Source organism: Bos indicus, chromosome 27, assembly GCF_029378745.1.
Source record: "Bos indicus isolate NIAB-ARS_2022 breed Sahiwal x Tharparkar chromosome 27, NIAB-ARS_B.indTharparkar_mat_pri_1.0, whole genome shotgun sequence".
In the NCBI taxonomy this organism is placed as follows: domain Eukaryota; kingdom Metazoa; phylum Chordata; class Mammalia; order Artiodactyla; family Bovidae; genus Bos; species Bos indicus.
The window spans coordinates 26,924,107-26,950,186 of NC_091786.1; the positions used below are offsets into that span (position 1 = coordinate 26,924,107).

At 39.0% G+C, this 26,080-nt stretch overlaps 1 protein-coding gene and 1 long non-coding RNA gene across 2 annotated transcripts; one reads left to right on the forward strand and one right to left on the reverse strand.

Moving 5' to 3' along the window:
• Positions 1-1,272: 1,272 nt before the first annotated feature.
• LOC139180104 (uncharacterized) lies at positions 1,273-7,867 on the reverse strand. The gene is made up of 3 exons (XR_011564421.1): positions 7,445-7,867; positions 5,959-5,995; positions 1,273-4,806 (listed from the first exon to the last, which is right to left on the reverse strand). It is a non-coding gene; the product is annotated as an uncharacterized lncRNA (long non-coding RNA).
• UBXN8 (UBX domain protein 8) lies at positions 2,448-20,949 on the forward strand. Its single transcript, XM_019953574.2, has 8 exons — positions 2,448-2,577; positions 6,950-7,072; positions 7,863-7,933; positions 9,582-9,704; positions 10,467-10,604; positions 12,279-12,320; positions 17,186-17,260; positions 19,286-20,949. Exons 1-8 carry the CDS (start codon positions 2,490-2,492, stop codon positions 19,451-19,453), a joined length of 828 nt encoding a protein of 275 aa, XP_019809133.2. The 5' UTR covers positions 2,448-2,489; the 3' UTR covers positions 19,454-20,949.
• The last annotated feature ends 5,131 nt before the right edge of the window (positions 20,950-26,080 follow it).

Below are 26,080 nucleotides of genomic sequence, written 5' to 3' on the forward strand. Positions count from 1 at the left end.
TTTAAGAATGCTAATAGAGAATGACTTAATATAAACTATCAAGATTTAAAAGTCCCTTCCTCTTATACCAGGGTTTCCCTGGTAGCTCAGATGGTAAAGAATCAGACTGCAATGCAGGAAACCCTGATTCAATCCTGGGTCAGGAAGATTCCCCCAGAGAAGGGAATGGCAACCCACTCCAGTATATCCATACCTGGAAAATCCCACGGACAGAGGAGCCTGGTGGGCTACAGTCCATGGAGTCACAAGGAGTTGGACATGACTGAGCAACTAACACATCATTTCTTCCTCTTATGCAATACTCAAAGTGTTCATATAAGATTTTATTGTAAGAACTGAAACACCTATAAACAATAGCTTAATTATGATCACTGAGAACTGTGACCTTACATCAATCAACATGACTTTCCTTTTTGTTCCAGGAAATTCTTGCCAACAAGGATAGCTGTAAATCAGCACATAACTTAATTGCCTTCACTGTTAGCTTTATAAACTTCCTGAAAATCTAATTATGTGAACAACAGGTTACTCATCTGGGTAAAAAGCTTCCCTCTCATGCACTAAGAAGCTGAATTGGTCACTCAATTGGGAAAATTCCCGTTCTTATCAAAAAGAGGCCACATCTGCCGTCAAGTCCTGCATCCTGCTATGTCCACCAGAACTAAACTCTTATACCATGTACTATGTCTAATCCCAGTTAGAGCTCAACATCAGAAAGACTACCTTAAACCCTTCCAACCTAGATTTGAAAAGCCTTATAAAAATCATCCTTGAACTCCCCTCTAAGACACTACAAAAATTATGATACATCAGTATTCTCCCTTAATGCAGTGAGAAACTTGGTTTTAGTTGAATAGGTTAGTTTGGTGGTCTGGTGGGAGGAAGGGGTGGATAGAAGTAGATAACTGCGGTGAAGAGACTTCACAGTCAACAAAGTTTGGGAAATGTGTTAAAACATCATGCAAATCTTAGAGTATGTGGGAAGCTCCACTTTACTGTTCTGACAGACACTCATTGCTGTCATCAACAGATTATACTAGGAATACAGAGAGAGGAAGCAAAATGCTTAAACAAGGAAATCACACCAAAATGAAGACAGATAAGAAGTGTGGAACTTCCTTTCTTTCCTTTCTTCATGTAGACAAAAAATGAGAAGCTCTGAGTCAATATAGTTAATTACTTCATTGGTATGCCATATGAAAATTTATAATACTTCATCTAGACTCATTTTGAGTTTGTGCCCTCCTATTTTGCACCTTTACTTCCAGGATAAAGTTCTTAGCCTACAAAGCCAAGCCCTGTGTGCTCCTAACTGCAACCTACCTCTAGGCACCTCCACTCAAATTTGAAACTGCAATATTTTAATTCCTGGATTTTCTGCATTCAATTTCCTAAACTTGAAATCCCACTCTTCCTCTTGCCCCCTTTCCCAATTCCTAACCTTTAGGACATAATTTAGGCATGATTTCCTTCAGGAAAGCCTTCAAGCCCTCGCTGGGGATAGGGTTCTACAGCCCCGTGCCCATCCTTATCACAACACTCAAGCACTGGCTGTATTTATCTGTTTACAAGGCTACTAAACTGAGTTTCTGAGCTTTCTGGGGGCAAATTCACTAACTTACACGTATTTGAGTCTCATAAATCCTCCGGGCAGCAAACTGTGGGGCTCAATAAATGTTAGCTGAACTAAATGCCAGGGTGGGAAAATTGATGGCTAGGTCAGAAAATGAACTTTCAAAGCATGAAAGCTTGTAAACTGCAAGGATCTCCCTAGCTTAATTGCGCTGTAGGTTGGCAGAAGCGCCGTGGAGGTGAGTCACGGGATGGCAATGAGGTCACAGAACTGTGAGGCCGAGTTAAGTCTTTAACAATAACCCTGCTGGCCAAACTAACCCGGAGCGGAGAAGGGGTGGCGGGTCTCCAGGATTAGGCGCCAGGTCTCACTTTTGAATCACCTTTCCACAGGAACCAGAGACCACGAAATGGGCCGGAGACCGTTGAGGCGATGAAGAAGGTGCTGCGGCAGAGTGGCGCTCAGTTGCTCGGACCCAAAAGTCCAAAAGCACCCTCTACGGACACAAGGCTAAAGGGCCAGGCTGCCTCCTCACAGCGTCAACTGCCCATATCCTTTCCATTACGCCTCATTTTACTCTTGACAACTCTTTTTCACAGTCTCCGGAATCCAGGTGCGGTCAGCCTCGCCAGAGCCCACGTTTGACTTGACAGCACGTTTGACAGGACTTGACTAGGCGGGCGCCAGCGAGGCCGTCTTACCGCCCACGTGACGTGAGGTGTCCTGCATTTGTTCTAACGCTACAGATTATGAGTTCAAAAACCTGGGCTCATCTCAATCTGACCAACGACCCGCCGGCTTCAGGGTCTAGCTGTCTCCCCAAATTCCTCCCTTAACAAGGGATCCACTCCACTTTCCCAGGGAGGCGTAGCCGGAAGGGGCGGGCCTTCCGCCCGGAAACGGGGCTCCCGTCACTATGGATTCTCGTGGGGTTGTTGGTATTTTTCTACTCTCTGCTCTCCCCCTCTTGTGTCTGGAGCTCCGACGTGGGAAACCAGATCTCGGTAAGTGTTGGCTTTTCCCTTTTGACCCTCATACTCGGGTAACGGCCCCATGAACACTGCATTGAATTCCCGTTTCCCAGCCGCGATGCCTCTGGGCGGCTTTGACTACGACTCCCAGGTTGCACCGCGCCGGCCTCCCTCTTCCGGATCCAGGTCTGGATCGGGGTCCGGGTAGGGGTCTGGTAGGGGGAAAGCGAGACTCCCGCTTCATTGAGGAAGTTGACTGCAGGTGGCTGAAAAAGTCGCTCTTGATCTGGAAGTTTTGCGTGCAAGGGAACAAGAGGCAGAAAGCACAGGAACAAACATATACAGGACTTTCAAATTGTGTTGAATGCTCAAAAGGAAATAAACTGACGTGAGGTAAACCTGCTGAGGAATTTAAGCCGAGATTTAAATGATAAGGAATCAACCCTTTGAAAAGCCGGAAAACATTCCAGACAAAGGAACTGTGACGCGTTGGAGGGAAAGGATGAAGATCATTGAGGCTGGATCAAGGAGACATAGAGGGAGATTGGCTCAAGATAGTATCAGTAACATTCATTTAGCACCAAATTCTAAATGCTGTTCATTCATTATTTCATCTAATCCGCTTTACAATCAATATGAAAAAGCAAAAAGATGGGTATTATTATAATCCCAATTTTTGTTGTTCAGTCGCTAAGTGGTGTCGGACACTTTGACAGTGACCCTATGGACTTCAGCACACTAGGCTTCTTTGTTCTTCACTATCTCCTGGAGTTTACTCAGACTCATGTCCACTGAGTCAGTGATGCCATCCAACTATCTCATCCTCTGTCACCCCATATCCTTCTGCCTTCAATCTTTCCCAGCATCAGGGTCTTTTCAAATGAATCAGTTCTTCGCATTAGGTGGCCAAAGTATCGGAACTTCAGCTTCAGCATCAGTCCTTCCAATGAACATTCAGGGTTGATTTCCTTTAGGATTGACTGGTTTGCTTCCCCTGCATTCCAAGGGACTCTCCACAGTCTTTTTCAGCACCACAATTGGAAAGCATCAAGTCTTCTTGTCCTCAGCCTTCTTTATGATCCAACTCTCACATCTGTACATGACTACTGGAAAAACCATAGCTTTGACCATACAGACTTTTGTCAGCTAAGTGGTGTCTTTGCTTTTTAATACACTGTCTAGGTTTGTCATAGCTTTTCTTCCAAGGAGCAAGTATCTTTTAATTTCATGGGTGCAGTCATCATCCGCAGTGATTTTGGAGCCCAAGAAAATAAAATTTGTCACTGTTTCCACTTTTCTCCCATGTATTTGCCATGAAGTGATGGGATTGAATGCCATGATCTTACTTGTTTGAATGTTGAATTTTAAGCCAGCTTTTTCACTCTCTTCTTTCACACTCATCAAGAAGCAGTTTAGTTCCTATTTGCTTTCTGTCATTAGAGTGGCAGAAACTGAGATATGGTGAGGTTAAGGGACTTCCTTAAGGCTTTTTAGAGGTCTCTGGGTTCTGTGTGGAGAATGTTTTGCAAGGATGCTACAGCAGAAGCAGTGAGGCATGTTAGGCTTCTGAAGTAGGGAAGTCATGATGACAGTTGGCCCGGACTAGGATAACAGAGAGGGCAATGGCACCCCACTCCAGTGCTCTTGCCTGGAAAATCCCATGGACGGAGGAGCCTGGTAGGCTGCAGTCCATGGGGTCGCTAAGAGTCGGACACGACTGATCGACTTCACTTTCACTTTTCACTTTCATGCATTGGAGAAGGAAATGGCAACCCACTCCAGTGTTCTTGCCTGGAGAATCCCAGGGATGGGGGAGCCTGGTGGGCTGCCGTCTATGGGGTCGCACAGAGTCGGACATGACTGAAGTGACTTAGCATAGCATAGCATAGGATAACAGAGGAGGTGAAATGCGCACAGATTTGGGATTTTAGCCAAGTAGAATCAGCAGGGATGTTGATGGATTAATGATTTGGGTGACGGAAAGCAGAGATTCAAGGATGACTCCTACATGTGGCAAAGAACAACTTCAAGCAGTTGGTGGTACCAGTGATAAAGGGAAAAATGAAAGGAAACGTGGACTGGTGGAGAATTCGTTCATTTTTGGACATATTAATGATCTGTTTACATGTCTGTCTCCCTTATTAAACTCACTTCTAAAATTGGCCACTGTGAGAATTCCCTGGAATTGGTTAGGATTTGCACTCTCGCTACAGAAGGCAGGTGTTCAATCTCTAGTCGCTGCATGCATGCATAAATCAATGACTGGATGAGAAGGAAAGAGAGAGGGAAGAAGGGAATTAAGAGACCATGATGAAATTTAACTCTGTATATTTCCTCTCGTTACCCCTACCCGCAAGAAGTCAGGTACCCAGAACGTTGCTTGAAATAAGAAATTAAAATAAAATGCCTTTTAAAAAATCTACAGACATTCTCTAGAAGTTCCCAGCCGTATTGGACTCTAACAAGACCTTTATCTAAATGATAGACAGAAATGTTAAATTCACACTTATTCCAGAATCTACCTGCTTCCTTACCTTACAGAATTCACCGTTACTCTGCTCATCTATAATCTACTTTGCACTATTATTTGAGTCACTAGTCCATGAGAAGGTGGTTACTCAGTTGCAGAAGGAGATGTTCACACAATAAGCTCTGACCACAGGATAATATCCTTGAGCACAGAGGCCCCCCCCTCCTTCTTTTTTTTGTATTCCCATCACTTATCACAATATCTAATTTAATAAAAGTAAAAAATTCTAGAAAATGCAACTGGCCTCCTGGTAGCCTTTCCACTTACAATTGTGAACTGGTAATTGTCTACTTTGGTTTCTTGTTACTGGTTCTGCAAATATCCAGTCACAGTGTTTTAGTCTATTTTAAAAATCATACATCTCAGTGCAACAGCTGCAGGGCTAGTTATGTTTGGACCAGAACTTAGAGATACTGCTACTTTTAGCTGGAACTGCTAATTGAATTACCAAAGAGAATTCAGACATGTTCATTCACCTGTGCTATATTTTTGGACATATATTGAGAAATGATCCGTTTTTTTTCCACTCTGTAAAAGCATTCATTGCTGATACATTTTTACTTATACTTAAGCTAAGTGTTTTAATGCTGGTTCATCACATTTGTTATCCTTTGAAGTGTCCTGCATATGGGCTCTTGAGCATAGTGTAAACAAAACATCTCAATTTAAAAATTTCTTACTTGAGAGGTGTACACATAAATCTAGTTCTTTTGTATTCCCATTTGAAATTGCTTGCTTGTTAGAACAAAAAGCAGTGTTATAGAACATGAATTCCATAAAGCATTTGTTTCTCTAAATATGAATACTCTAGGTATCAAATTACTTTTACTTTTGAAATGATCATAGTTACTCTAGAGTTAATTACATGTCATATTGAACAATACCTGAATCAGTAGTTAATGTTGGCAAAGGTTGGAAGGGCTGTAATGCAAAAGAAAACAAAAAAAACTTTAAACAAATTTAAATTGCTTATTTTTTTAAGGATGATATATGTGTGTGTGTGTGTGTATGTATATGTATGTGTGTGTGTATATATGTTTTCAGTTAAAAATAAAATATTTAAGTCTGTATATATGATTCCTTTGTTAATTCTTAGTTATTTGACTAACTGCCAGCCCGCATCACACTGGTAAGATGGTTCCTCTGTACTTTTGCCTGGTAACTTTTGAGAATTACAAAACAAAACTAGAAATTCATGGAGGGTGGAAACCATTTTTAATCCAACTTTATACGTACACTCTCTACCATTTGGCAAAGTGTATTACACAAAGAAGGTACTTGTTACATTTTTGCTGGTTAATTTTCATTTGGTTCTTAAAATAATAAAAGTACTGAAATTTTAATTTTTTCTAGGCAAACGTGTATCTAGTAAATTTATTTACAAATGATGAAGTAAATATTGAGCAATAGAGAAGTACAGAGTTGCATAATTTACCAGTGAGAAGAATTTCGTGTTTCAATGGGAGTGGCTTTTTTTAAATAGAACTAGAATCTGATAAGATGATACTATCACAATTTAGTTCCCAATTATGTGGATTATTTTCTTTCCTTCTCTGGGCAGAAAGGAAACCAGAATTTATGCATTATGGATAGTCATATATTTATAATGTAGCCAGTCACTCAGATTATACTTATATTCCTGAGAGATAAGATGTTCTAGAATCGTTTTCTGAAAACTTGTTCTGGTAATGACAGTCATGATGAATTTTGTTGCCCAAAGGAGACTATATGAAAAATCTTAAGACAGTTACATACCTTAAATTTTACTATACTTTTCGAGACAGATAATCTTCTGTCTAATGTATTAGTACTCATTATTAGTATCAAGAAAAATGTTTTGAATTGTAATTGTAATTTTTTTTTAACCTTTATAAGGAATCAAAGATCTAATTTTGCTGTGTGGCCAGATTTTCCTACTGCTTGCTCTTCTTACATTAATTATTTCTGTGACTACCTCATGGGTTAACTCATTTAAACCTTCCCAAGTTTATCTGAAAGGTAAGTTTACTCTTTATGCTACCCTTTTATACTTTTCTACTGAAATTTCTTTCCTTTATTCGAGAACTTTTGCACAATAAGCATTATTTTACCATTCATTTGTGCTATGTAATTTTATGGTAGAGTAATACTTACAACTTTAGTTAACAATTTTGAATGGGCTATACCCCAATATTTTTATGAGAAATTGCTCTTTTTTCTTGTATATACGTCTGAAACTATATCATTTCTAACCCAAACTTTAAAAGGTCTCTACAACAGCAGAGATCCCTTCTCTTGACGTTCAGTGGCTTATAATCTAATAATTGGTTAAGTCACCGAAAGGGTTGCCACTCACACCCCACGTTGAGAATCTAGGCGTATTGCTTTTACCGTCATGTCCAAGGGTGACCAAATAGCTGGAGCACAGTATTCCACACCTCATGTGTGAGAATGGGCTTCTGTAGAGCTGCTAAAACCCTTTCCGGCACCTGCAGGAAAAAACCCCACCATCATTATTCTTGAAGTCTCCCTACCAAAACTGTAACATGCAACATTAATACATGTCAGAAAGTTTTTGTTTCAGAACAGACCTTTTCCTACAGATTGACATTTCTTACAGAAAGAAATTTCTTGCGGATTTCTTTGTTTCAACTGTCTCTATCTGATCTTTATTATTTGAAAAATAAATGTTTTTTGAAAGCTTTTCTCTCCCCAAATGTGAGGATCTACAGATGATTTTCAGAGAAAATAACATTCAACTTACGGATACATGGGAATTAAAAAGCACTTATATGTTTTGATATCTTAGAAGAAGAAGAGAAGAACGAGAAAAGGCAAAAACTTGTGAGGAAAAAACAACAAGAGGCACAGGGTGAAAAGGTAAAGCCTACTGTTTGGAAAGTATTATATAGAGAAAATACAAAAATATCCGGGGGAATTTCAAATTTAGGTCACAACTGAGCGACTTTCAATTCACTTCAGAGAGCCGTCTTCAGACTTCACGCCTGGCCTTACTGCCTATCACCCTTTTAGCCCATCTAAAAAATTAAGAGGTTTAAACATTGAGAAGTGAAAGTCGCTCAGTCATGTCCAACTCTTTGCGACCCCATGGACTATACAGTCCATGGAATTCTCCAGGCCAGAACACTGGAGTGGGTAGCCGTTCCCTTCTCCAGGGGATCTTCCCAACCCAGGGACCAAATCCGGGTCTCCCGCATTGCAGGCAGATTCTTTATCAGCTGAGCTACCAGGGAAGCCCGTGATTCAGTGGCGTTTAGAATATTCACAGTGTTGTACAACCACTGCCTCTGTCTCGTTCCAAAACATTTTCATCACCCCAGGAGAAAACCCCAAACCCATTAAACAGTTATGTCCCCATTCCTCACTCCTTCCATCCTCTGGCAGCCAGCAATCTGCTTTCTGTTTGTATGGATCTGTCTGAATGTTTCATACAAGTGAAATCATATAACATGTGACCTTTTGTGTCTGACTTCTTTGCCTTGCCTAATGTTTTGCAGGGTTCATCCATATAGCATAAATCAGCACTTCATTCCTCCTATGATTGAGTCATATTCCACTGTATGGATGGATCAAAACTTGTTTATCTGTTCACTGATGGACAGTTAGGTTGTCTCCACCTTTGGACTATTGTGGATAGTGCTGCTGTGAATATTTGTGTGCAAATATTTGAGAACTTACTTTCAATTCTTTGGGAGTATATACATAGAAATGGAATTGCTGGGTCATGTGGTAATTCTATATATTAACTTCTTGAGGAACTGCCAAACTATTTTCCACACCATTTTGTATGTCCACCAGCAATTTCTGAGGGTCTCAGTTTCTCTACATTCATTTCTGATTTTGGTAGTCATCTCTTTTTCTTAGTCAAGTTAAAGGTTTGTTAATTTTTTTTCAAAGAACCAATTTTGGTTTCATTGGTTCTGTTGTTTTTCTATTCTATCCCGTTTTTATGTCTTCTTTATTATTTGCTTTCATATGCCAGCTTTGTGTTTAACTTGTTCTTTTTCAAGATTTTTAAGATGTAAAGTTAATAATTTGACATCCTTTCTTCTTTTTTAATTAGATATTTATAGCCATAACTTTACCTCTGAGCACTGTTTTTGCTTCATCCTATCCAAGATTGGTTTTGCTAACTAGAAGTTGCATTTACCATGGATGATCATTTAACAGTTATTTTCATGATCTTGAAATATCAGGTAGCACTTGGGCATACTTATATCTCCAACCCTAGTAAGTTTTTGTTGCACTGAAAACCCATTAAAGGATGTATCAGCAGACTGCCAGACAAGCAGAAGGATAGAACATTTGGTTTTCTTTGCATTGTGTACAAATGCAAATTTTTAGAGAGTAATGCAACAGTGGAGGATGTAGGTTTTTTGGCAAAACTGAATTAGTGTTAAAACACCACTTCTTACCTGGTTCTTATTTACAACTTTATAGACAATGTAAATAGAATCTTAGGGTTGTTAGTGTATAGTCACCTGATTTTTTTTTTTTTTTTGAACAGGTCAGCAGATACATAGAGAATGTTCTAAAACCTAGCCAGGAAATGAAATTGAAAAAGCTGGAAGAACGCTTTTATCAGATGACGGGTGAAACCTGGAAGTTAAGCAATGGTCATAAACTTGGGGTTAGAAAATATTCTCATTTCATATTTTTTAATTCTGCTATTGTTTATGTTTCCTTTAACATATACTAATTATTTTAAAAATTGTAAATTATTATTCTAGTCTATTTTTAGGAGTCTTTATTAATAATGCTTATATATCAGTTATATATAGAGAGAGTTTTTATTGATCATATTTGTATGTCAAATGTTTAAGTGGTTTTTGGTGCCTAAAGAGCATATAACTTAGATCCTTGAAAAGTTCTAACTTAAGACAGTCTGAGAAAACTGTTGATTAAATCACATCTTTTATATGAGGGCATCCAAATCTCTTGGGTATTACAAGCTCACATTATATTCAATTTAGCTCTGTTTTTTGAAGCCAAATTGACCTTTGACTCTCTTCCTTTGGCACTGAGTATGAATTTTGTCATTTGCAAGTGGAAGTTTACAATGTTAAGTTTTCTTCAGAGAAAAAAGGATATTCATAAATTCATTTTTAGAGGAACTGGCTGTAGATTTTTTTGTGTAAGATGCTTTCTGTCCCAAAGACTTCTTTTTTGGCTTTCTATTTACACTGTACCTTTCAACATCTCATAAAGATGATCCAGTAAGGGTAAACAGGATTCTGACAGTGAAGCAGAATGTTTGTATCCATTTCATAATGGTAAACATGTCATGAAACCATCAAGGGTTGGTAAGAAAGGTAATGTGAAAGATGGCAACAGAAGATACAACTGCTCTAGGTAGTGACTTCACTTCTGAATTGAGTTTGCTTTTGACCAGGGTGATGAAGATTTGGAGCTTGACAGTGAGAGTCAGACATCTTTTGAAACATCAAACAGAGAAGCAGCAAAGAGACGGAACTTGCCCAAGCCTGTAACCAACGTTTCACCACCCGCTGAGCAGCCCACGAAGAAGGAGGTTCATTACTTAATAACTGTTCACTGAGCTGTATCTGCATACAGTAGGGATATTGTTTTTTGGGTGGAAGTGGTATATTGAGGGAATCCAGATGGTGTCTTCATTAAGAATCACTTCAGCTTCATTAAAAATCACTTTCTTGTTAAATACTAGCATTCTGAGCCAAACTTACAAGGAATCTAGGAAGATAAATGATAGTACATTTAGTAAACAGTTCTTTTTAAGGAAGTAATTTAGTTATGTAGAAACAAAAAATGCAATATTTACTAACGAAGACATTCCTTTGGGTAGCTAAGATATAAGGAAGTCATATATTTTGTTGTTGAGTCGCTCAGTTGTGTCTAACTCTTTCTGACCCCATGGACTACAGCATGCCAGGTTCCTCTGTCCTCCACTATCTCCCAGAGTTTGCTCAAACTCATGTTCATTGAGTCAGTGATGCCTTCCAACCATCTTTTCTTCTGCTGCCCCCTTCTCCTTTTCCCTTCAGTCTTTCCCAGCATCAGGGTCTTTTCCAATGAATCGGCTCTTTACATCAGGTGGCCAAAGTACTGGAGCTTAGTTGAGTGGCTAACGTTATTAACATGAATGTATCATTGTCCCCAGTGCCCCTTTTAGGGAATGAGTTAGCAACCATTCACTCTGGAGCAGTGTCCAGGTTTATTATTCCTTCTTTTCTTTCAAATCTTTAATCCCTAAGAAGACCAATTTGGAGCTGGTTAAGGTTGAAATAAGTGTGTTTCTATTGAGTCTTAGGGAAAGCTGCTAAGCTATGTGTTCCCTACAAGTAGTTTTCAATGTATTGCTTCTCAGTCTGAGGTTTCCTGGTCCCTTCATAGAGCTTGAGGGTAGGAACTGGGTCTTTGAACTGTTTCTAACATTTGAAAAAGATCTAGAGAGCTACATGGACTCATTACATTTGTAAGATTCTTTGCTATTTGTTAATAGCATAGATTATCTCATGCTGATGGTAAATTCTAATTGACCATCACATATGTTTTTGATACCAAACAAAAACAAATGATTTATTTAATAAATGCAATGAATATTTGTTAGATAAAATGTTATAAAATATGGAATCTATGGTATTAAAAAATAAAAAGCATCCCTTGAAGGTGAAATTGTTGTACACTGTTTTAGTGAGAGAAAATGCTTTGTACATCTGGTTTTTTAATAGATTAACAGAAATAGGGAAACGTGGATAAATCATGAAAGCAACCAAAGTGAATGGTGGTTTTCCAGCCCCTTAGAAGGCGCCAGTAAAGAGAAATATATATGTACTCATCCTGATGCATATATGTGTGAACCTAAATAATCACGGAGTTTTACTGAATTTAATTTTTATCCTCTGTTTCTTTAGTAGTACATTTTTATGTAATATCTTAGAACAGCATAAACATAATGTTCTTTAAATGTGTATAGATTAGCAGCTGTCATCTGAGATCTGTTTTTTTTTCAAATCCTGTTTTTATGATGTATTGTTAGCACAGAGTTGCTTATCCAAAAATGTTTATTGAGTCCTCATTGTAAACATTTTATAAATGTATATTAAAAGAAAAGATTTCATTAAGCATAGATATGTCCAAACTCTATGTTGAAAGGAACTCTTCTCTTCGAGGTTATTTTTTCTTCTTCTGTTTACATTCCTGTTACTAAATACTTACTTTTCTTTAGGTTCTTGATTTACCTGAAGAACCCCCTGAAACAGCTGAAGAAGTAAGCTTATCTTTTTTTTTCTTTGAAAATCAATGTATTTTTAATTTTCTTTAACATCAAGTAAGTACATCTTACCTACATTTGGGTTTAGAAAGAGAAAATAGTACAGTGTTTATGTGTTTGCACCACGATTAGGTCTTGTTTCAAATATGGGGTGGTATCAAATGCTTCAGTCAAGCCCTATTTTGGAAGCCTGCTGTCTGCTGAGCTTGTGTTTTAAAGCCCTTCCACTTCATCGGGCAGAGATTGGATATGTGGTCTTTTCTAGAATGTTGGGTCATCAAATGAGTTGCCTATTAAAATAGAATCAAAATAGGCAGATGACTTCAAATTGTGGTTTTTCCATTAAAAAAGAGAAAATGAAGGATGCAGCTACTTTGTAGGCGTTTGAATTGAAAGATGGTTTGCTGTTTGGGGTCAGGGTTGGACTGAATCCCAACTCTGCATTGTGTCCTCTGCCCAACTGCTTTGCCATAATCTGTGCCACCTTCTTGCGGTTGCCCAGCTCAGTTTCACTCAGTCTCTGAGGTACAGAAGCACATTTTTAAAGCCGTGAAATGGCGTAGGCAAAGGCAAGCTGGATGGTTTTCCATTTCTTGACTCTTCAGCGACTGTTACAGTCCCTGAAAACCATTTCTGAGGCAGCCATGAACGTGCTGGAGGCCACGTTCATTTTTGCCAACACATTTGCAGCTCATAAGTTAGTATTTTGGATACTAAAATACTGAGGAAAATTCTGAAAGTCTTACAGAAATAGAGACAATGAAGTGTGCAATCAGTCCTAGGAGAATCATAGTCCCAGGAGAAACACAATTTAAGAAAAAGCCAAAGGTCTGATTCCTCCCTGTTACACCCATGACATCCACACCCATGATATGTCTGTTCTGACCCTCCTACATCCTCACCTCTCCTCAAGCTCTGGGTTGGTATCCGTGACAACCACTTAAAATACGGGAGTAACTAAGTACAGCTCGGGTTGACAAGGAACGCCTTTTCTCCAGCTTTAAAGCACATGACCTTATTCCCACAGAACACCAGTCTGTCACCAGTGACGACAGACGTCAGGTGGTCAGTGAATCCTTTGAAATTTTACCTTTTTGTGACTACAGGTAGGAGTGTGCTCTTCAGAATCTCAGGTCTGTGACCCTAAAAAGGTCAACACATCTCCACCTGGAAGCAGTTGGTGTTGCTCTCCTCTTTATAAGAGTTATTCATAGTCATTCCGTTTTGTTTATTTTCTGCTCTTTTCCCATACTTGGACAGATGACCTGTGCTACACTCATTAAAGTGTCTGTCACAGTTTTGGAGTTTTAGAGCTGGGATGAACCTCAATCATGTCTCATCCCATCTCCTCAACTTGAGGCTGAAGCCACAGGCAGGATTTTGAGGTCCCTCCTCGGGGAGCCCAGGCCCTCTGGTTGTGTGAGACCTCTGGGCTTAATTCCCTTATTTACTCTAGAAGCAATACTATCCCTGTTTGCTTCTCCTTGCTCCTATTTGCTTCTCCTTGCTCCTATTTGCTTCTCTTCTGGCCTTGCTCTGATTTTTGGTCCTCTTTGCTATTTTTGGTTAATAAAGTCAACAAAATTATGGTAAAAAATTGTTACTTGAGAATTACATGTTACCTGAGAATCACATACATACATAGTATCAATCAGGTATAAGCAACTTTAAATTATATAATAAAGTTTTGTGAAGAATGCCACTAATAATACCACTTGATACTTGTCTAGTGTATATTCTACACTAATCAAGAAAAGAAAATAAATTTTGGAAGGTTTTGATTCTGTCAGAATCATCACTGGGCAAGGCGTTTTCCACCTGTGCAGTTGCTACTGCGCATAGATTTCTTAGAATTCAAAGGATAAATTCCTAACTCTCTGCTAGCCATTCACCAGCCCTTATTTTTACCTCCCTGGATGACTCTGGGTGTCCTAGTTTATTCTCCTTGACCTAGTCAGCCAACGCTTTGATCTAATGAGCTGTTTCTGAGCAGTTAGCCTGGTCCCTCCGGGTGTCTCTGCCTGACCTTTCCCCTCTGTTGTAGTTGGACTGTTTAATAATAATGAAAGTAGACCTTAGGCGTGGAATGTCGTCATCATGATAAAAGTTAAAAACAAGAAAAAGGAAGCATTCTAGTTTGGAGAGTGTGCCTTTCCTACCTATCCTTCACCCCGTCACCCTAAAAAAGTGCTTTCAGAGTTAAAAAGGCACACCTGGAGTTGGCAATGAGCACTATGCCACAGTTACCCCAGATTTTAGGATGTCTGTCTTTGTCAGTCACATAGTCATACTTGTTTCTGGCTTTCTGCAAAGTACCCTTTTGTATTCTGTCAACTTTGAAGCTTTGTTCTGATACCATAATCATGATCTATCATCATACATAAAGCTTGCCCATCATAACTAATATATTTTAATACCTAAGCCACACAGCTGTTTCATGAATCCATATATAAAAGAATAATTTCACCTTTAGGAATACTGGAGATTTTCATTTTCAGGACATTCTCTATTTTCTTATTAAAGTTGGGCCCATTAAGTGTGTGGTGTCACCCACAGAATAGAGGGACATCTTAATAAATCTGTGTTGCTCAGGGAAGGGACTAACATTCGTCTTAAAGGTTATCAGAACAGGATGAAGTTTTCACTGTGTGAGTGTGTATCCTGTATATGTAGTAGCTGTGGCTCTGTAGGCTTTGCAATAGCCATGTGAGAAAATTCCTGTTATAGTGGAAGCCTCCTTGGACTTAGGAGCAGACTAATAAGTGAACTAATGGCTGACATGGATTCTGAAAGGGGGGCGGTATCTGAAACAATGCTATTCTTAAGCCTTACACCCTGATTTAAGTGCTTGTTATGTATTTCATATTACAACTATCAAAAGAGTTATAAGTAGTCTAGAATTCACAACAGAATAGTCACCACATGTTACTGTTCTGCTTTTAAACTGAAAAGACAATAACCGTAGAATTTAAGATAATTTGAAAAGAGTTTTGTAAATCATCATGTAATTACCATAGTACCATAGCAACTATTTTCATTATTGTATGCTATCTTATTTCATTTTAAGGGGGACCAAATTTTAATTAGTGCTGCCCCTTTTCATTTAGATTTCATTTAACACTCTGTGTTTGGGACAGAGATTTACTTTACAATTTGGACTGTGTTCCAGGCCTTTGACCTGTTCATAGGTCAGTCCATTGGACGTCAGTAGCCTTAGGAGAAAATTACACACCCACCTTTCACAGTAACTGTTATAACAGAACAGTAACTAGGTTTCAAACAATGATTGTTCATTTCTCTTAAGTATTTATCTAATCACAATGGTAAACATTAAGTCACTATATTTTAACCTTAGTTTCTTTGAAAGCGTTTGGCCTTAATTCTCCTCTTAGATCATTAAAGTTTGAACAAAACCTCACTGTAAAAGTTAGGTTTTATTGTTCTACAAATAAGCAAAATTGGCTTTTGTGATTGTTAGTTTGTGTTTTATTATAAAACTTTCCTTTAGTAGAAGTAGTAACAGAGCTCAACATCACACCAATCTGGATGTGAATAAAACACTCTACCTACTTGCATGGAAATAGTGCTAAGGTGGCTTTCCTGAAGCGGGTGGGTGCTGCTATAAAACAACCATTTCCACCATTTCTGTAACTGTGCTGCCAACAAAACTCCCAGGACAGTTAGGATAACGTTCATAAAAGTTAAAAGACAAGAAAAAGATAGCATTCTAGTCTGGGAAGTGTGCCTTTCTTACCCATAAGAAAGGGTTAAAACACTTTCCATAGGACCATCAGAAAGTGTTTCCTGAGGGTGAATAATGAATGTCAGAATTAATGACTAATTTGTCATCTTTTCTTTTTTTTAAATTGAAGTATAGTTGATTTCCAATGTTGTGTTAGTTTTGGTGGACAGCACAGTCATTCAGTTATACACCTATACATATTCTTTTTCATTATGGTTTATTACAGGATATTTAATATAGTTCCCTGTGCTATACAAGTAGGACCTTGTTGTTCATCTATTTAGTAGCTTGTATCTACTAATCCCAAACCCCTAATCTAGCCCTCCACTTTGGTACCCGTAAGTTTGTTTTCTATGCCTGTGAATCTGTTTCCATTTTGTAAATAAGTTCATTTGCATCTGTTTTTAGATTCCCCACATAAATGATACCATATGGTATTTGTCTTTCTCTTTCTGACTTTATTAATATGATCATCTCTAGGTCTTTCCCACTCTTTTCTTTTTTAGAATGTTCTTTAAAATACTAGCATGTTGCAAGCTCTTTTTAGCTATTTAACACTTTTATCAGAGGAAAAACTGTGGGGGAACTCAATATGTAGAACAAAGCGGCTCAGGAAAAGGGGTCTCCTAGATCCCCAGCAGCCAGGACTAACTCCAGGCTCATCTCTCGTTCTCATGAGGGAGACATGGTGCCCAGCCTACGCTGATGGGGTGGCCTGGGTAGCGTTTTGTTTCCTTCCAGTCCAGTGTTTGTCTTGCCTGCAGACTCTGAGGCGGCTCTGGATCATCTCGGCTTGGTAAGGCCTCTTTCGAGGCCCAGCTGCCCTCTTAGTGTTGTCTGGGCAGACAGAAACCTCGGGTCTCTGGCGCCCTCTCTGGAAGACTCCATCACTGGTTTCCTCAAGCAGTAGGAAGATATTTTTCAGGTTCAGAAGAATTATTTCTGTGTTTAAGGTGAATTTTCACTGGACCTTAATGTTGGCGTGCAACTCTGAGAGCTAAATTTCTACAAAACCCCACATGAGTGCTGAGAACTGGGTACAGGTGTTTCACAGGAGTAGTGATTTTGGAATTACAAACAGCTGTGGTTGGAATTCTCATCTGAACACTTTTTTCCTCAGGTCGTGACTGTAGCTCTCCGCTGTCCGAGTGGGCGTGTCCTGAGGAGAAGGTTTTTTAAGTCTTGCAGTTCACAGGTGAGGAAAAATCATATTCGGAGAGATATTTGTGTTGGATTTGGCAATAGTTTATTCCCATGCAGGGAGGATGTGTTGTCTGTTGTCTGCATTACCATCAGGTCAGGGTAAATGGGATTTATGTATGCTTTACGTGACAGAAATTTGGAGAATTAGGCTTGCTGAGCCTTCTTGAATTGTGATTTCTGCATTCAAATTTTTTTCAGTTCTTCCTTGTTTTGTTTTTTAATTATATTTTCACAGCTCAGTGGTAAGATGCTTTCAAATCTTTAGGAAGCAGCTATTATTAACTCTGTTCTTATTAGCGCTAATGGATTATTAATCTAAGAAGCCCCATTGCTTGTATGTGTTTTCAGATCATTCTCTAAAGCTTGTTTCTTTTTGTTCTAATAGACTTCTTTTTCTTTTAAAAACAATATTGTGTTCACTAGCAATGATTTGGAAAATACAGAAAAGTAGAGTGAAAAACAATTTTGATTTGCCATCTGACACCAAAGCCAATTACTAATATGTTGGTGTATTTCTGATTTTAAGTACATTTGAATTTATCATTATGAATGCATTAAAAATCTAAGTTATTATCTAAATAAATTTCTCCTTATTGCTGCATTTAACCTTCTATGTCTAGACTGCTATAAACTATAATAGGAAATACTAGTAGGTTAGACTACATAAAAATTTTAAATTCTGTAAAGCTCATCAAGTTAAAAATTTGGCAGCAACAATTTAATAATTATTTATAAAGTAATGATTATGCTAGCTAGAGAAAAAAAACTTGCCTGGGAAATCCCATGGACAGAGGAGCCTGGTGGGGGTCCATGGGGTTGCAAGAGTCAGACATAACTTAGCAACCAAACAACAACACTTTAATAAATATTTATAAAGTAATGATGATTATGCTAGCTAAAAAAATTTGAAAAATTTAAAACCAAGTGATAAACATGAAAAGAATGTTTGGTCTCACTTAGAATTAGAGAAGTGCATATTAAAATGGATACCATTTTCTACCTATCAAATTGTCAAAGATTAAAAAGAAGAGTACCCAGTTTGGGGCAGTGTGTGCAGAAAACAGGGATTCTTATTAAATTACATTCACATTATTCATGTAATGTAATTTAGACTGCTGTTCTTGTGGGATAATTTATCAGTATATATTTTAAAATATATCTTTTGGCCCAGTAATTTCATTTATGAGAATTTATTCTTTGGGAATAATGACAGATGATCAAAGGTAATAATATAAGTGCTTATGTAGGCATTGGTTAAACTAAGGCTCATTCACATACTGGAAAATTATGGCATTTTGTGACATAACGCACATTTATTACATGGAATATCAACAGGGACATGGATGGTGGTAGAAGTCAAGGGTTACTTACAATTGATATAAGTATCACTTTGATATAAAGTATAATTATTGATATAAGTTGATATATGTATAATTGATACCAGCATCCCCTGAGAACATTCTGTCATTGAGCTTTCTTCCTAAAGCAACACACCATCCTTTAGCAGGAGTCTTAGTGGAAATTTGGACAATTACAATGGGAATCTTTATGACAGGAAATGCAATACATTCATAGGGATGGGCTATTATCAAAAGGCAGAGTCTCTGGGCCGTGGACATGTCTGTTTTGACTGTTCCTGGGTGATTTTGATGTGGAGTATTGGCTTTGATTGTAATCTAAATGACTTTTTTCCCAAATGCTAACCCTTTGTTCTTAGCCTTTTTAATGAATAATCTCCCCATTCCCAATGATTGGAGCTTTCCTAATTGTTAAATGCTTCTGCTGCCTGTAGGTGTCAGTAGTCCCTAGGCCTTCTTTGAAACAAAAGGTATCAGGGTCATTCACATCTCAAAATTCATGGCATGCTATTTTGCTTTAAACACTGGAAAGTTCCTTTGAAAGATACGAAAGTTCTGTTTCATGACTCCTAGGGGCATGATGTAACAATGAGAGATCATAAACTATCATGAGGGACAAAGCGTGTGCAGTATTTATAACGAAGCTTTTTGTCTTCTAGGTCTTGTTTGACTGGATGATGAAGCTTGGGTATCGCACATCCCTATACAGCCTTTCTACTTCCTTTCCCAGAAGGCCTCTGGAAGTGGAGGCAGGCTGGTCACTGCAGGACATTGGAATAACTGTGGATACTGTACTCAACGTGGAAGAGAAGGAGCAGAGCAGCTAGTTTAGAAATGCCAACTAGCTGTTTTACATGAAATCAGTTTTTCATGAAATCAGTTACACCTTGACCTTACAGGACAGTAGAGGATTCACATTAAAATCATGCCATACATTGATTGAGCTCAAGGCCGTAAACATTTCAGTGTTGATCTCCATGGAAATGTATGGACATAAAGTATTAGAAAAGGATTGCTTTCTACATATAATAATCCGGGAATGTGCCATATTACAATGTACCAAATGAGGATGAGATAGAAATGTATACAGTAAGGTGCTCATTAATTTGTATTTTCCCAGCTGACGTCATTTATCAGTTTCTTCTTTCAGCGTGCCTTGCCATAGTGAACATTTCACCACTCAAACTCTTTAAGGTCTTCTAAGTAGGAATGTTTAGTCTGCTGTATTTCTAGAAATTAAACTTTGAAAATAATGTCAAAGCTCTTTTTAGACTTCCAAGTTCTTTTTGATAGTAAACACTACTCATGTTTACTTAACTAATGTTTGAGATTTATTTTGCCTTGCATTGAACTGTAACATTTACAACATTCCAGGTGGATCAGTGTTTTAAAGATAAAACAATGAAAACAAAGTGAAGGTGAGTTTTAAAAATATATCTGGCACTTCATTTCCCTGCTTATACTTCTATACTGGTGTATTCACACTATAATAACAAGTTCAAACTCCAAGGATGGTTTAAAGGCTGTCTATTCATCCCTTTCCTATGCTACCACTCTTTTTTTTTAATAGATTTTTTTGTTTGTGTGATTGGCCGTGCCCCAAGGCATGTGGGATCTTAGTTCCCCAATCAGAGGTCAAACCCATGCTCCCTGCATTGGAAGTCTTAACCACTGGACCACCAGGGAAGTCCCTGCATGCTATCTTAAGGGGTCAGTTTAACTTGGCTCCTCTGTGTATTGCCCTTTATTTAAGCTCCTTTCATTCCTCTTCTGTAGAATTTATTACACTGTATTATAGCTGTAATTCCTTAAAAACAAGGATTACATCCTCTCCCTTCGGAAGTACCTAATGTCTAATAATGCTTAATACAAAATGTTTGAAAATAATAAATTGTCCCAACCTTTAACTTCTTTTCCCCTGGAATATTCCACACTGGGGAAAAAAAAAAAAAGAATGTTTTCTGATTGTAAATTATTATAAACTCATTTGGAAACAAAGTTACAAAAACAAAAGTAAAATCACGCATAATCTCAATACCCAGAAATAAGTATGACTGACGCTGCGATTCTGTAGGTCCTGCCAGATTTTTCTGTACTTACATGCCATAGATTAAAAAAACAAGACCTCATATTTTTAGACCTTTTGGAAAAAATGATTATTGTCAAACCTACCAAGTAATGATGCTGCTTAGGAAATGTGGGAGCAGGCTCCATGGTGGTCCCCAATGATCCCTGCCCCCTGGCCATCATACCACAGTGTGATTTCCTACATTGTACCAGGGTGGTCGGTGTGGTTAATAAAATTCAACAGAAGTGGTGTGTGTCACTCTGAGATTAGGTTATGAAAGATTGTGGCTTCTGTCATGAGTTGTCTCTGGTCACTCAAATGGAGAAAGAAGTCATACTGTGGGTGGCCTCATGGAGAGGCCTGTGTGGCAAGGAAGTGAAGCCAAAAGCAAGAGGAAGGAGCTTGTGCAGTTATGTGGGAATTGGAAAATGCAGCTAACAAATTAAGGAATCTAGCTAAATCTGTTTGTAACCAGAGTACTGAAAACATCAGCCTGTTTCTTCTTGCTGCTTATAGTAAACTGTGAGAAGAAACAGAAGTTCAAGAAAGGACTTAAAAAGGAACCAGGGTTCACTGGTTTGGAAGATCCCAAATAATGCCAAACGAAATGGCTTCAGAGCAAAGTTAAATCAAGGACACTCTCAGGAAGTGTGAAAGTGTTAGTAGCTCAGTCGTGTCTGACTCTTTGCGACCCCATGGACTGTAGCCCACCAGGCTCTTCTGTCCATGTGATTTCCCAGGCAAGAATACTGGATGGGTTCAGTTCATTCAGTCGCTCAATCGTGTCTACTCTTTGTGACCCCATGAACCGCAGCACACCAGGCCTCCCTGTCCATCACCAACTCCTGGAGTCCACCCAAACCCACGTCCATCGAGTCGGTGATGCCATCCAACCATCTCATCCTCTGTCATCCCCTTTTCCTCCTGCCCTCAATCTTTCCCAGCATCAGGGTCTTTTCAAATGAGTCAGCTCTTCACATCAGGTGGCCAAACTATTGGAGTTTCAGCTTCAACTTCAGTCCCTCCAATGAATACCCAGGACTGATCTCCTTTAGAATGCACTGGTTGGATCTCCTTGCAGTCCAAGGGACTCTCAAGAGTCTTCTCCAACACCACAGTTCAAAAGTATCAATTCTTCAGCGCTCAGCCTTTATAGTCCAACTCTCAAACCCATACACAACCACTGCAAAAACCATAGCCTTGACTAGATGGACCTTTGTTGGCAAAATAATGTCTCTGCTTTTTAATATGCTGTCTAGGTTGGTCATAACTTTCCTTCCAAGGAGCAAGCGTCTGTTTAATTTCTTGGCTGCAATCACCACCTGCAGTGATTTTGGAGCCCAGAAAAATAAACTCAGCCACTGTTTCCACTATTTCCCCATCTATCTGCCATGAAGTGATGGGACCGGATACCATAATCTTAGTTTTCTGAATGTTGAGCTTTAAGCCAACTATTTCACTCTCCTCTTTCACTTTCATCAAGAGGCTTTTTAGTTCCTCTTCACTTTCTGCCATAAGGGTGGTGTCATCTGCATATTTGAGGTTATATTTCTCCCAGCAATCTGGATTCCAGCTTGTGCTTCTCCCAGCCCAGCGTTTCTCATGATGTACTCTGCATGTAAGCAGGGTGACAATATACAATATACAATATGCAACCTTGACGAACTCATTTCCCTAATTGGAACCAGTCTGTTGTTCCATGTCCAGTTCTAACTGTTGCTTCCTGATCTGCATACAGGTTTCTCAAGAGGCAGGTCAGGTGGTCTGGTATTCCCATCTCTTTCAGAACTGTCCACAGTTTATTGTGATCCACACAGTCAAAGGCTTTGGCATAGTCAATAAAGCAGAAATAGATGTTTTTCTGGAACTCTCTTGCTTTTTCGATGATCCAGCAGATGTTGGCAGTTTGATCTCTGGTCCTCTGCCTTTTCTAAAACCAGCTTGAACGTCAGGAAGTTCACGGCTCACATATTGCTGAAGCCTGGCTTGGAGAACTTTGAGCATTACTTTACCAGCGTGTGAGATGAGTGCAATTGTGTGGTAGTTTGAGCATTCTTTGGCATTGCCTTTCTTTGGGATTGGAATGAAAACTGACCTTTTCCAGGCCTGTGGCCACTGCTGAGTTTTCCAAATTTGCTGGCATATTGAGTGCAGCACTTTCACAGTGTCATCTTTCAGGATTTGGAATAGCTCAACTGGAATTCCATGACCTCTATTAGCTTTGTTCGTAGTGATGCTTTCTAAGGCCCACTTGACTTCACATTCCAGGATGTCTGGCTCTAGGTCAGTGATCACAGCATCATGATTATCTGGGTCGTGAAGATCTTTTTTGTACAGTTCTTCTGTGTATTCTTGCCATCTCTTCTTAATATCTTCTGCTTCTGTTATGTCCATACCATTTCTGTCCTTTATTGAGCGCATCTTTGCATGAAATGTTCCTTTGCTATCTCTAATTTTCTTGAAGACATCTCTAGTCTTTCCCATTCTATTGTTTTCCCTATTTCTTTGCCTTGATCTCTGAGGAAGGCTTTCTTATCTCTCCTTGCTATTCTTTGGAACTCTGCATTCAAATGGGTATATCTTTCCTTTTCTCCTTTGCTTTTCACTTCTCTTCTTTTTACAGCTATTTGTAAGGCCTCCTCAGACAGCCATTTTGCTTTTTTGCATTTCTTTTTCTTGGGTTGGTCTTGATTCCTGTCTCCTGTACAATGTCACGAACCTCCATCCATAGTTCATCAGGCACTCTGTCTATCAGATCTAGTCCCTTAAATCTATTTCTCACTTCCACTGTATAGTCATAAGGGATTTGATTTAGGTCATACCTGGATGGGTTGCCATTCCCTTATCCAGGGGATCTTCTGGACCCAAGGATCGAACCCAAGTCTCCTGCACTACAGGCAGATTCTTTACCGTCTCAGCCATCATGGAAGCTAACACTCTCAGGAAAGCACAAGAGTACAACTATAAAGTCATTTGTTAAGATCTGAAAAAAGATAAAAAATGATGCCTCAGAATAAGACTCAAAGAAGATTCAAAGTTTTAAAAATATATCAGCAGGAACCTGGTCAACTTGGACCGAAAGAGACAGAGAAGTAAAAGTACAGGGGGGCCTTTGGACCCCGAAGATTCTACTGGTGGGAAGCAGCTGAGAAATGGCTCCCCCGTAAACCGTTCATGTAAAAGGATGACTCAGAAGATGAGGCCAAAGCCTCAGAGGGCCCAAGTCAAGAGCCATTTGAAAGTCATTTCCTGGCAGGAAGACTGAATTCTAGTCAAGGAATTTCTAACACTTGCCCAGCTGGATTTCAGAACTACTCACAGAGCAGTAACTTCTGCGTGCCATTCATTGTGTATCTTTCTGAGCAGGAATCATCCTGTCTGATAAGCATGTGTACAGGGCACCGGGAGGGGGATACCATTGCTATTCACAGGCCTACAGAACGGGGGGAACTGTGCGTAAGTGCTGCAGACATCCTCATAGCTCCATCTGCACCTGGACCTGATTTAGATAAGACTCTGGACTGAGCTGATGCTGGATGGGTGGAGACTTTTGTATTCCTTGGGAGGGGCAGGCTGTGGGAGCCAGCCTCCCAGGTGGCCCTAGTGGTCCGTCTGTCCTGGTATTCACACTTCTGCACTGTTCCCGCCCACAACGTACCAGGGTGGATCACAGGCCCAATAGGATAAACTAGAGTAATGCTGTGTCCCTTCTTACCTTAGATGACAAAGGACAGCTGCTTCTCTCCCTGGCTTTGTTTCATCAGTTACTCTGATGGAATCATACTGTTCGCAATCTGGTGGAGATGACCATGGGTCAGGCAATGGGAGCCTCTCGCCACAACTCTGTAAGTGAGCTTGGGGAGAATCCTCCAGCTTCAGTTTTATCCAGAGACTGTAGGCCTGGCTGACTCCTTGACTGCAGCCTAATCAGAGACCCTGAGCCAGAACCACCCAGCTAAGGTGCTCTGGAATTCCAGACCCATGGAAATGGTGGGAGAGAGAATCCACATTGTTTTAAGCTATACTGTTTTGGGGAAATTTGTTATGTGGCAATAACTAGTACAAGCAATATTCAGGGCATTGTCCCCAGCAATATAAAGACCTTCATCCTTAGGAATGACTTTTTACTTTTCCGGATTCTTTGGTTCTTCTAGCTGTTTAGATCTCTTAATCAGGATCCCTTACAAAGACTCAGGAAGCTTCCATTATTCTTTGAAATACATTCAAATGCAAAGAGAAATGCAAAAGAAAAAAAATCCAAACATTTCCGTATTTACCTGTTCTAATCACAGGTTCTATTTTCAGTTGTCCATCCACATCCATTTCCAAGGATACTGGCTGCAGAAAAGAATTATTACCATTAAAAATAAAATCTGTGTTTTTTTTTAAAAGCTAAAATTCCAGACATTAACAAATAGGTCCTAAAATTTGTAGGATAAATATTCCTCCAACCCTCTAATCCCTGCTTTTTAATACAAAAACGTTAAGGCCATTTCTTTGCCTGGCAATACGTTTGTCTTTAACACAAAGGAAAACACTATGAGTTGCATGTACAGCTAAAGCGCTAAAAATAGATGGTTAATTGTTCCCTTGGTGATAAAAGCTAATTCTTCTTAATTTAGGGAAACTGCAGATGCCTTAAATCTTCAGATTCTTGGTTAATAATACCATTCTCTTATACTTGCAATGAGTTGGAGAAATTAGAAACATACGATTAAGGACTTATTTTTTTCTAGATGTGATGATGGTATCATGGTTAGGTGAGAAAAAAAGAAAGCCTTTAAAGATACAATACTACAATATGATAGGAATTATGGTCAAAATCTGCTTCAAAATAATCAGAGGGGGACAGTAGGTAGGGATACAGATGAATAAATGTTAAATTTAAGTAAAAGATACATTGAGGCACCTTATACTCTTATTTCTACTTTTGTTTAATTTTCCATGATAAAATGTTTAAAGATATCACCAGCTTAAGACAAAAAAAGAAGCAGACTTGTAAATTGTCAAGTGATTTCTAAGAGAAGTGTGACTTAAAATGCTTTAGATTTTTTAAAAAAGAATAGCCTGAGGGAAAACTAACTTGAATCCTATTTCAACTTAGCCTATGTATTATTGCTTTTAATAATAAAAACAATGCTAACAGTGAAGGAGCGATACTGAAATATTTAGAAGACATTCATCTTTAGTGTACTAACGAAGAGTCTGAGTATCAACTGAAAAAAAGCAAAACATGAGAGTTGTGGGCTATGTTTTTATTTGGGGGCAAAAGGAGGACTAAAGCCCAGGAGACAGCATTTCAAATTGCGCTGAGAAATCACTACCAAGAGGCAGGAGGGAAGGTCAGTGTCATATATGATCTCAGTGACGGGCTCAGTACAGTCAA

What these genes read in the sequence shown, in the direction of transcription:
- UBXN8 (XM_019953574.2), top strand. Translation starts at nt 2,490, where the DNA reads ATGGATTCTCGTGGGGTTGTTGGTATTTTTCTACTCTCTGCTCTCCCC. An exon ending in AAGAGGCACAGGGTGAAAAG is followed by an intron (nt 7,934 to 9,581) that starts GTAAAGCCTACT and finishes TTTTTTGAACAG; the next exon opens with GTCAGCAGATACATAGAGAA. An exon ending in GCAATGGTCATAAACTTGGG is followed by an intron (nt 9,705 to 10,466) that starts GTTAGAAAATAT and finishes GCTTTTGACCAG; the next exon opens with GGTGATGAAGATTTGGAGCT.